General features: G+C 40.5%; 1 protein-coding gene across 6 annotated transcripts in view; it reads left to right on the forward strand.

Annotated features, from left to right (window-relative positions):
• The first annotated feature begins 749 nt into the window (after nt 1-749).
• The window catches only part of Zfp90 (ZFP90 zinc finger protein), a 47168-nt gene continuing 35759 nt past the window's right edge, over nt 750-12158 (forward strand). For 3 of the 6 annotated variants that reach the window (XM_046434909.2, XM_046434910.2, XM_046434907.2), the window contains exons 1-4: nt 755-960; nt 1227-1293; nt 8146-8272; nt 8612-8707. In XM_046434909.2, the coding sequence (XP_046290865.1) occupies nt 1261-1293; nt 8146-8272; nt 8612-8707 (256 nt within the window). In that variant the 5' untranslated portion in view covers nt 755-960; nt 1227-1260. Of the gene's footprint in view, nt 961-1226; nt 1294-8145; nt 8273-8611; nt 8708-12158 lie in introns of all 6 variants that reach the window. The other 3 variants (XM_046434905.2, XM_046434904.2, XM_046434906.2) reach the window with 3 other exon arrangements.

Below are 12158 nucleotides of genomic sequence, written 5' to 3' on the forward strand. Positions count from 1 at the left end.
AAAGCATAATTCTTTAATGCACACACTCTCGATAAAGTAATATAACATCAGGAACACGTAGGTATAATCATTTTCTACTTTGTATGTGATGCTCCAAAGAATTCCAGTTTAGGTCTAGGAAATTGAGACTGACTTTTATGATATATGAAGTAATTATATAAACCCATTGGCTGCATCTAAAAATCTACCTATCTTTGTGTTAAAATTTTACACTATTTAAGGCTTATCCCAAGCAGAAAATCCTGAGTAATAGGAGATCAAATAATAAAGTTAACACGGTAGTAGCAGTTTGCTTATGCCATCGATCAGGAGGTCGTGGATTTATCTGAAATTTCCTTTTCCTCTCCTTTAATATCATTAAATAGTATCTTAGTTATAGATGTAGTCTGGGGGTCAGGATGTCCAAACTTTGGTAGTGACCCATGGGTGAAGATGGCATCGAAGCATCAACGTTCCCCAGGCTGTAACTTGGCCTCACTTTCTCCCGAAATTATCTTGTGTTTTACGTTTTTATTGTCTGCCTCAACCGCAGGCGCCAGAGCTGTATCCCGCCACTAGATAGGCTCAGTCACTAAAAAGACACACCAACATTCAATTCACACTGCCCGGCCCGCTCGCCCTCACTGCGGTCCCCACCAGGGGGCGCGGAGTCTTAGGGGCGGCCTCTGAGGGGCCCGCGCGCGAGGCCCTCTGGGAAGTGTAGTTCACGTGCCCGCCACGGCTCTGGGGGTGCGGGAGCGAGGCTCCGGGTGCGCAGGCGCACTTCTGGCTCTACCTCGCCGCTGCGGCCATTGTCCAGCCCAGTTGCGGCGGAGGCCGCTTTGGGTAGCTAACCCTTCTGCAGAAAAGACCTGAAGAGAACAGAGCCTGCGGCGGTGGTCGAGGGCCGACCTGAGGCCCTGGGTAGGCCTGAGGTCACAAGTCCTGAGCCCCCTGGAGGCGCTGATTCGGAGTGCGCGGGTCGGCGCAACACTTCTCACGGGTTTGAGGGGTGTCAATTGGGCCTCGCCCACCATCCTGCGGGTGTGACTGGGCGTGGCTGGAGGGGGTTGTCCGAGAAGCCGCCAAGCCCCAGTTTGGGGGAGGAGGGGCGGCTGGCCCTGACGAGATCCGCCCTCCTCCCCACCCTCCGGGCCGAAGTGACTGGGAGCGCCGGCAGAGGCGGGGCGGGCAGGGTGGGGACCCTGGTTGCAGCCTGGTGAGTGCGCGCTGTCCTCTCTCCGCAGCCGCTGTCCAGGAGCCCGCCCCGCAGAGGCAGAAATGGCCCCCAGGCCTCCGATGGCCGCGCCCCAGGTGAGCCGCTGGTTCCGAACCTCCCGGGGCATCCCATCCAGCGGTGCTCTGGGGCGCTTTTGGAACAGTCATTGTTCTAAAGACTCCCATTCCTGGCTCGATTGCCGCTCCGAGCCCCAGGCACGCAAAGTCCCAGGATGTCCAGAGCCCGTGGGGAGAAATTCCCAAAAGTCTGGCGGCACTGTGGGTTAGAGGAGACCACGGTGGTGCAATCCTGTGAGAGGAGTTAAGGTTAAATGTGTTGGGAAGTCCCGAGTACTGTGCTAGCTCTTTGAACTCTGTTAATGAGGAATGGAGAGAGTGGGGTGACAAGATAGGAAATTGTAGAAGAGGAAGTGACAGTGAGTGAAAAGAGAAGAACCCCTTCTGATCCAGAAGCTCATCAGGGGGCCAAAGAAACCTGATGAAAATATGCCTAGGAAGAGGTTGGTGATGGGGCTTTCTTGGGCAAGACCAAAAACAACAAAAGAAAACAAAAACCACCAGAGTTAACCAGCCCCGGGATTTTTTGTGGCCTTTTCTGCTTTAACAAAGGTCTGATAGTGCACACACGCATCTCCAGATGTCAAAGCCTTTGCTTTAATTAATATGAGGCTGATTTGTGAACTCATTTGTTCTTGTGACAGAGTGCATTTTCTAGAAACATCACAACTCAAGAGTATCCATTAATTTACATAGAGTATATTGGTGAAAAATATATATCCAGATTTTATCTGGTTCTTTTAGTCCATACTCTTTAGAATTAAGGAAAAATTGTAAATTATTGTTGGTGTATGAGACAATCAAGATCAATCCAGTAAAAAGTACCAACTACTAATGTCCTTTAAAAGCCATTTACAAAAAAAGAAAGAAAAGCTTACCGTAAATTAAGCACACGAAGTATGCTTAAATACACCTGTGTTCTTTTACTGCTTGTTATAATTTTGTTTTATGAGCCTTATGGAGTAAGACAGGTGACAGTACTAGAAATAGTTATTTAGTTTGAGTAATCATTGTTATCACCTTTTCAGTGTTTCCTCTGTAGGCTGAGAATTAGGATGGCTTAATATTTCATCTGGGGGATGGCTCTTTCTGAAGGAGCGTTGCTTCCCCCCCCCCTTTTTTTTAGAAACCTAAATGTTTATTGCATGTACTAAGAAGGGAAGTTGGAACATTAAGGATAGAGACTACACGCAAGGCTTTTAATATGACAGTCTTAATGAATCAAATACACCATGAAATAATAGATTATCATGAAATAAATAAGCCAACTACTAATTTAAAAGTGAGTAACAACAATTAAGGAAGAACTAATTTCATAGTAACAGTTATTCCTGCCAAAGAGCATTTTCATCTTTAAGAAAACAAGTGGTTATTAAATTGGAATGGGTGTCTATTAAGCATTGTTAATATAAATGATATATTTTAGGAATAGCAGATTATCTTCCAATTACAGATTCTCTTTCTTATTTTCAGACACTACTCAACCTACAAGTGACAAATTATCAATATTGTAGGAGGGCTTTTTAGGGGGTGACAGTGGCTATGTGTTCTAAGCAGTGAATTTTAAGCCCTCTTTAAACTTTACTTTTAGAGCTATACTTCCTAAGCACTCTGGCTAGCGATATTTTCCTGGAATTTTTGATGGTCTCTTGAGTTATCTAACTCAGTCTGCAGGTGATGACTGGAGATGAGGGACAGGAAAGAACAGAACACTGGCCCTAAGTGGGGCTTTTTAGGCAGAACTTTCCTTTATCAGTGGTTTTCCTTCTTTGAGCATGGTCCTCAGGGGAATGCAAAGATGAGTGGGGGTAGAGTCTCACACAGAAGTATAGCACAAGAGAGGTGGAGTCCCCTGTTGTTGCAGAGGTCCAGAGACTGCTGTGAATTCAGGGAGGAGATAAGAAGTTCTGCCTGTGGAAAGGAATCAGTGGAGCTGCCACCTATGAATAGGAATGGAGTCTAAGCAGGTGAAAATAAGGGGGGTAAGAGTAGAGCTGACTGACTTTGTGTGTTAGGGGAGTTGAGAGGTAAGACCTGTGACAACAGATGTGGGCTGCAGGCAGCAAGTGGATACTAAGGAGCTTGTACTTTTTTATTTTTGGCCTTATAACCCATTCACTCATTTATTTATTCATTCAACAGATAAATCATTGAGCCCCTATTATATGTCTGGGCACTTGTCTAGGCAGTTGGGATACTTCAATTAATACAATTATAAAGGACTTTGTTCTTATGGACCTTATATTCTAGAAAGAGAAGAGAGTTGGAAGAATTCAGTAACTAAGTACATTTTATAGTATTCTAGAATAGTTTCACAGAAAAAAAGAGAAAGGTAAGAGGGAAGGTAGGGGACTTGTGATAGGGGTACAGATTTTGGAGGGGGGGAGTACTGGGGATTGAACTTGTGTGGTTTACCACTGACCTATATCTCCAGCCCTTTTATTTCTTATTTTGACACAGGCTCTTGCAGAGTTGCTGAGGGTCTTGCTAAATTGCTAAGGCTGGCCTTGAATTTGTGATCTTCCTGCCTCCACCTCCCAAGTGGTAGGATTACAGGCAAGCACTATCATGCCCAGTAGGGGTACAATTTTAAATACCAAGACTAAGGTAAACCTTATCCTTCCTGAAACAACATCTGAGCAGATTTAAAGGAGGTGAGGGAATTAAGGATGCAGACATCTGGGGGAAGAGTGCAGTGGTTAGAGGGAACAGCCTAATGCAGGATGTGTCTGGTTTATTCAAGGAGCAGCTAGGAGACCAGTATAGCTGGAACTGATTTTAGGCAGGGAGCTAGTATAACTTTAAATATTGCCATGACTGATGAGTCATAGGAGAAAGTTTGAAAGTTGGAGCTCCTTTAGAGAGGTGTTTTGGTAGGTGTATTGACAAATAGCCAAAGTGTCTCCACCTGAAGTAGGAGTGAATGGGAGCAGAGATGGAAACAGTGGGATGCTCTTAGAATTAGTAGCCTCTAGGATTGTGAGTAGCTTTATCAGTGTAAACACTCTGCATCCGTGTTCTCCTTCTTTATATATATATATATATATATATATATATATATATATATATATATATACATACATATATATATACATACATACTACATTTTCAGTTAGGGAAAATAAAAAGGTGTTTTCCATTCACCAAAACAGTAAGAAATGATTGAGAGTTCTAACTTAATGGGGAGGGGTCAAAGACTGGTCTCTGCTGACTCAAGATTCTAACAGCTCTGTGGTTAGATCATCTAGTTGACCAGACCCAGGAAAACGTGGTCTATGTCACCCAAATTCAAGACAAGATGCTCCAGGGCCATCAGGGGAAGCCAAGTCACTTCTTGATCAGGTTAGGATGATTTCTGGTCAAGAATGTTAGAGCTCCTTCTATTCCTTTCCCAGCTTCCTTCTGAGCTAAGAAGTGGGGCTGGTCTTTAAGCCTTAGGTCAAATATACCTTCTCTTCCCTCTGTGCATTCCTAGAAGAACTAGCTATGCATGCCTATGATGTTACTGTTCTTACATAGTATAGAGTGGTGTGTTTCCCCCATCAGTTTCAGGCTTTGAGCCCTTGAAGGGCAGGGCCATCTGACTCCTCCTTTCTATTGCTTACTTCAGAGTAATCTTGAGGTAGGTAGGTATAATGAGTGAACATTCAGAACAACTAACCCCCCAGTGGCAGTTTTATACTTTCTGCATTGTGGTTTTGATTTGCAACTTTCTAATGATTAATGAAGTTGAGCATCTTTTCATATACTCATTGGCCATTTGCATACCTTCTTTGGAAAAAATGCTTATTCAAGCTTTTTTCTTGTGTGTGCGTGTGTGTGTGTGTTTGTGTGTGTGTGTGTGTGTGGTGCTGGGGATTGAACCCAGGACTTGGCACATGGTGGGAAAGTGCTTTAGTTATGAGCTACATCCTCAGTCCTTTTTGAGTCAGCATCTCCATAAAGTTGCCCAGGCTGGCTTCGAATGTGATCCTTCTACTTCAGCCTCTCAAATAGCTGGGTTTGCAGCTCTCCTTTGCTCATTTTTTTTTTTCAGTTGGATTGTTTGGTTTTTTTGTTGAGTGTTAGGTGTTCTCTGTACATTCTGGATATTAATTTCAATACAATGGTGTTTTAATAGAAAAAGAGGCATTTGTGATCCCTCTTCTTTAGTGCCTCTGTATTAATGATTTGATGAATTTCCTTCTTTTCTCTCTATTCATGTTTTTTCCTTTAAACATTTCAATTATTACATTTAAATTTTTATTTCAGCCAGACGCAGTGGCTCATGCCTGTAATTCTAGAAGCTAGGGAAGCTGAGACAGGAGGATTATAAATTCTCAGCAACTTAGTGAGGCCCTATGCAATTTAATGAGAGCCTGTCTCAAAAAAAAAAGGTGTGTGGGGAGCCAGGCACGGTGGTACATGCCTGTAATCCCAGCCGCAGGGGATGCTGAGGCAGGATGATCAGGAGTTCAAAGCTAGTCTCAGCATGGTGAGGCACTGAGCAACTCAGTGAGACCCTGTCTCTAAATAAAATACAAAAAAGGGCTGGGGATGTGACTCAGTGGTTGAGTGCCCCCGAGTTCAATCCGTAGTACCAAAAAAAAAAATGGTGTGGAGGGAGGCTGGGAATGTGGTGTAGTAAGTGCCCCTGGGTTCAATTCCTGCTACCAAAAAAGAATAAAATAAAAATTTATATCATTTTTATGAGGATTTATCTTTTTCTATCAGTGTTAATAGCAGTATTATATTGTTTTGCATGAATGTACTAAAAGTTACATAGCCATTTCTTTTTTTAAAAAATAGTTTTAGTTACACATGGACACAATATTTTTTAGTTATACATGGACACAGTATCTTTATTTATTTTTTTATATGGTACTGAAGATCAAACCCAGTGTTCTGCCACTGAGCCACAACCCCAGCCCTAGAAATTTCTTTTAAGACATTTAAATTGTTTCTCCATTTTTTTACTATTATAAATAATACCGGATAATCCCATTTGATTATAGTAGATAATTCTTTCAAAATACCATTGGAAAAATTTTCATCTGTATTCTTTAGTGAAATAGCTCTCAGAGAAAGGGATCTCTGCCAGATTTTAGAGTCATGCTTAACTTAACCTTCATTTGTAGAAATATTCTGATAGCTTTTTTTTTTTGGTATTGGCATTTTAACCCAGGGGCACTTTATCACTGAGCTACATTTCCAGCCCTTTATATCTTTTTTATTTTTAGACAGGGTCTCACTGATTTGCTGAGCCTTGCTAAATTGCTGAGACTGGCCTTGAACTTGCTATCCTCCTGCCTCAGCCTACCAAGACACTGGGATTACAGGCATGCACCACCATGCCCAGTCACCTAAGGAACTTTTAAAAATGCTTGTCAGGGCCTCGGGCAATTTAGATAAAAGTTTCCCAGGTAATTCTATTCACTCTCAAAATGCTTGTGGTGGTGATTCTGAAATGAAGTCTGAGAAATTCTTGAGGGAGAAAAATTTGAGTAGATGGCGATAATTCTGAAGTGGAGAAGTGGACTAAAGGCTGGAGGAAGACATGGAGGTTGGAAGTTCTGGAAAAGCTCCACACAGGAAGGGAAAATTGAACTTGTTCTAGAATGATGTCTGGGAATTTTTGCCATATAGCTGAGGGAAGAAAGTACACTGTGATCAGAATGGGATGTACAAAGGCAAGGTGACACAAAAGAGAATATATTAGGGCAGAGTCCATGTGGTAGAAATATGAGGTGTTATGGCAGGAGGGCAAAGTCTGAGAAAGACGAATCAGTAGTCTGGAAAAGGGTGAACTGAAGCAGAGATCTAGAATAATCTATAACAACATTGTCCCAAAGAAATAGGAGCTATATCTGTGTAGTTATTTTAATTTACTAGTTTTCAAAATGTGAAAAATAGCAGATAAAATTAATTTTAGTAATACATATATTTAACCCAATATATCCAGAATATTATCATTTCTGTTATTAATATTTTAAAATTACTAAGGAGGTATTTTACTTTTTTGGTACTAAATCTTTGAAATCTTTTGTGTATTTTATACTCAACAAATAAGCTTGATGTAGTTAAGGACAGCAAGATCAGGATAACTACAGCCTAGTGCATGATAGCAGAGCTTAGATTTTATTTTTAATATAGTGGATACTATTGATTTTAGGCAGTGAAGGGCCAGGGGTTGTGATTCAGTGGTAGAACACTTGCCTAGCATGCATGAGGCACTGGGTTTGATCCCCAGCACCACATAAAAATAAATAAATAAAAGGTATTGTGATTTTAGACAGTGAAACATCTATACTACAGAGTGCTGAAATGGTTCAAAGTAATAAGGTGAAATTATATATACTAGTATGAAAAGATCTTCAAGATACATAGTCAAATGTAAAAGGCAGGTTGTAGAATAATATGAAAGTCATGAAACATAACTTCTGTATGTATGTGTAAAATATGGACAAGAGACTTGTAAATGTATATACCAAACTGTTAAGAGCGATTGCTTCTGGAAAGCAAAATGGGATGGATTAGTTGTGGGGGTGAAAGAGGGCTGTCATTTTTCACTTGCCACTGTATTTGAATTTTTGTAACAGCAGAAGTAATTGGGCCACAAGGTATCGGTGATTCTATAAACAGCCTTAGTTTGGAAGGAAAACAGGAAGATAGCTAAGTAGGGATATAGGGTTACAAGACAAATTGCCCCTCATGACTTTCTTGACAGATATACTAGATTCTTTGTAGGGTTATATAATTGACTAGCATATATAACCCAACATTGCAAACACATGATTACTGCTTCTAATAAATCCCACCATATGTTCCCAGTATTGCCATGGGAACATTTGTAGGGTTGATCCCTAGTTGAACAGGAATGTGATCTTGTAGGAATCAGTGACATTCAAAGATGTGGCTGTGGACTTCACCCGTGAAGAATGGCACCATGTGGACCCTGCTCAGAGGAACTTATATAGGGATGTGATGCTGGAGAACTACAACCACCTGGTTTCTCTTGGTAAGAATCACTTCCCTTGGTGTCCCTCCTGTTGGCGGGTCTTTCCTTTCTCAGTTGCTAAGGGTGTGGTGCTCATAGTGTAGGTAACTATGAGCAGGGTGTCCAGGGATTAGAGCTTATTCATGTCTTTAGGACTCACCTTTCTAGGATTTTGAGCCTTCTCTTAGGTGAAAAGTCTTTATTTGCAGAAACGGAAATAGGCACTTTGATTGCATGACTCCTTAAGTTGCACCTTTTTTTTCCTTCAGAGTTCCTGAGGATCAAGGACTAGTACTGATTATAGGAGGGTTCTTTGTCCTTGCACAAACACCCAAATCTTGTGTATTTACCCATGAGCAGGGTATCAAGTTTCCAAGCCAGAAGTGATCTTCAAATTGGAGCAAGGAGAAGAGCCATGGATATCAGAGGGAGAAATCCAAAGGCCTTTCTATTCAGGTAAATGAGTGAGAATTCTACTTGTGCAGACAGTGGCACAAGCTTAGGGAGGGGGCACCATCAGCAAGCTTAGGAACCTCTTAGACCTGCAGAGGAAGCTGAAGCCATCTTCTGAGTGACATCTATGCATGTCTGTCTTCTCCAATGATACCTCTCCTGAAAGTAGGTCTTAAGAGAAAATGGTACCCCTTTTTCTTCTCTTAAAGTAGCCTTTTACCCTAGCTCAGAAATACTATCTCTGCCTATCCTGCATCTGCCTGCTAGATTATATTTTCCTTGGATATTCTCAGACTACCTTCATTATGTAGCAATCCTTTTTCTTACTCATTCAGACATGAATTGAACTTCCATATCTCTTCCTTATTTTGTCTTGTTGCTTTCACTGTTGGATGCTATGGACTTGTAGGAAATACCTCAGCCTTGATTTTTTTCTTTATAACCTGCTTCTAGACACCTTTCCCTGGCCACATTCCTGAAACACCTGTCTTAGGAGCAACACTATCTTGCTTCCATCCTGTATTTATACTGGTTGGATTCATTGCCTCCCTCTATATCCCTCTAGTACGTCCTTTCCCAGTCTCCTGGCTTGTGTGTGGGGCGGGGTTCTGGGTTTTAAGTCTGTGGTAGTCAGCTTTCTGTTACTGTAATGAAATGCCTGGGGTGATTGACTTAAGGAGAAAAGGTTTATTTTGGCTCACAGGTTTACAGGTTCCACTCATGATCAATTAGCCCTGTTGCTTTGGGTCTGTGGCAAGGCATCACATCATGACAGGAGTGTTTGGCCAAGTGGAATCACTCACTTCATCAGCCAGGAAGCAAAAGAGAAAGAGGAGAAGGCTAGGATCCCATGATCCCCTTCAAGGGCCTTTACCCAGTGACCTAAAGAATTCCCATTGGTCCCATCTCATAAAGATTCTATCACCTCCCAATAGCTCTACCCTGGGGACCAAGCCTTTAATACATGGGCCTTTGGAGGACACATAACATCCATACTGTAACAGGGTCTTTTGTTTTTGCCCCAAGTGAAGCCACTTAGGAATCTTCAGCCTTCTCTGCTTTCTTTCTCTGTGACCTTTCTAAAAAGTTGCCTGCCTTTGTGATAGTTGCAGCTCTTTATTCTATGCTCTGGACCCAGAAATCCTCCTTACTTGTACCCTGGTCATTTTTTTCCTTCTGACAGGACCTTCATTTGGAAGTCTCATGGAGCTCATATTATCTTTTATGATCTTTCATCCCCAGTCAGCACATTTTGCTACCTTGCCCATTATTCATTTCTGCCTTTGCCTCTTAGAAACCACTGGGTTTTCTGATCCCTTAGGCCAGACACAATAATCAGTTTTTTTTTTTTCTTTCAACCCAGGTTATTTTCCTCTTTTGTGAAGCATCTTCTATTTTCCTGTCTCTTAACTTCCACTGGTGGCATCCTAAATTATGCCTTGGGCTAAGATAGTATACTATAATTCACAGGTAGAATTTCTCACTGTCTTTTCTTTTTATAATCCATGTTGAATTGTTAAAACAATGGCTTTATCAAGATATAATTCCCATACTGTAAGAGTAACCTTTTCAAAGCATATAAGTCAGTGTTTTTGTGTGTGTGTGCATGTTTCAGAGAGCTGTGTAAACACCACTACTGTGTTGTATACTATATTATGCAAAAAGTTAGAATGTGCTCATCACCCTCAAAAAACTCATCACTCCAGAAACCCAGTAGCAACTCCCAGCCCACTCTCCACTCCTCCCAGCCCCTGGAAGCCATTGATCTGCTTTCTGTCTATGCTGGACATTTTGTATAAATAGATTTATATAATATATGACTGGCTTCTTTAACTTGGTACAGTGTTTTCAAGGTTGATGCATGCTGCAGCCCATATAAATACTTCATTTCTTTTTATGCTGAGTTATTTCATTGTATGAATATGCCACATTTTGTTTAACTGTTCATCAGTTCATCGACCATATTGGTTTTTAATATATTATCTTCATAAATCTTTCACCTCTGACAAAACTTTCCTTTTATTTACTGTACTCATTATGAGGAAACAGAAGTTCCTTTAATTTTTTTATTAAATTATTTTTTATTCTAATTTGTTATACATGATGGCAGAATGCAATTCATCTCATATACACATATAGAGCACAATTTTTCAAGACACTGATTGTAAACAAAGTATATTTCACACCATTCGAGTCCTCACATGTCCTCATACATGTCTATCTCATCACATCGTCTTTCCTACCCCCATGCCCCCTCTCTTCCCCTCTCTCCCCTTTGCCCTATCTAAAGTTCCTCCATTCCTCCCATGCTCCCCCCCTCCATCACCATTATGAGTCAGCATCCTCATACTGAAGAAAACATTCAGCCTTTGGTTTTGGGGGATTGGGTTACTTCACTTAGCATTATATTCTCCAACTCCATCCATTTATCTGCAAATGCCATGATTTAATTCTCTTTTAATGCTGAGTAATGTTCCATTGTGTATATATACCAAAGTTTCCCGGAGTTCCCTCAATTTAAAAGTTCCCTATAATATCTTCTAGAATTACCTTTCTGTTCCTACTAAAACAAACTCCCCTTAGTTTGAAATGAATAATGGGCAAAGTAGCAATTCCCCTTATAAATAGTATATGCTTTCCCTCATTAGGGAGTATGTTCTACCTCCCCAAAGCCATCTATTCTTTGAGTTCAGATTCAAATAAAACCTGATATACATTAATATATTTATTTCTTCCTTGGTCACAAATACAAGTTCTGTCCTCTCCACTATACAAACTCAGATTTATTTATATTTCTGTATATACTGTCTATTTGATTGACTATTATAGAATCTGGCTAGGGAGAAAACTTTCTCTTTCCTTAATTTCAATAAGCTTTCTTGAATGCCCCACTGATAAGGATTCTAAAAAAATACAAAGCATTCTCAGGCCTTAAGAATTTAGAATTGATTCTTGAAGGGTAAGGAATTTGAGGTTTAGCGGCTCTTAGTTGTTGTTTTTTCCCTTCTCAACATTTCATTTTGAAAAGTGTAAAATATATTGAAAAATTGAAAAAAAAAGTACAGTGAACACAATATACCTACTACCAGAATTATCACATTCGTTGTCCTTCACAATTTTTTATTGTAAAGGACAACGAAATCTTTTTTCACATATCTGTTCATCTATCTATCAGTCCACTTTTTGATGCACTTCCAAGGAAGTTGCAGGCATGAGTACAATTCATCACTATATACTTCAGCATGCATATCATTAACTAGAGTTTTTTTTTTTTTTTTAAGAAAATGTTACATACAATGAAATTTTTACCTCTTTTATGTACCATCCACATGGTTTTGACAGATGTATTCACCAAATTTCCATTTGTAAGGGCAGAAAGCTTCCTTTCCTTAGTTTTAAAAGCTTGCTTTTTTTAGAACCTAGAAATTAATTAATTCTCTGTTATTGGTATTCT

This window comes from Marmota monax, unplaced genomic scaffold (genome assembly GCF_021218885.2).
Source record: "Marmota monax isolate L192 unplaced genomic scaffold, Marmota_monax_Labrador192_F-V1.1 WCK01_AAM20220418_F8-fsc00024, whole genome shotgun sequence".
Classification (NCBI taxonomy): domain Eukaryota; kingdom Metazoa; phylum Chordata; class Mammalia; order Rodentia; family Sciuridae; genus Marmota; species Marmota monax.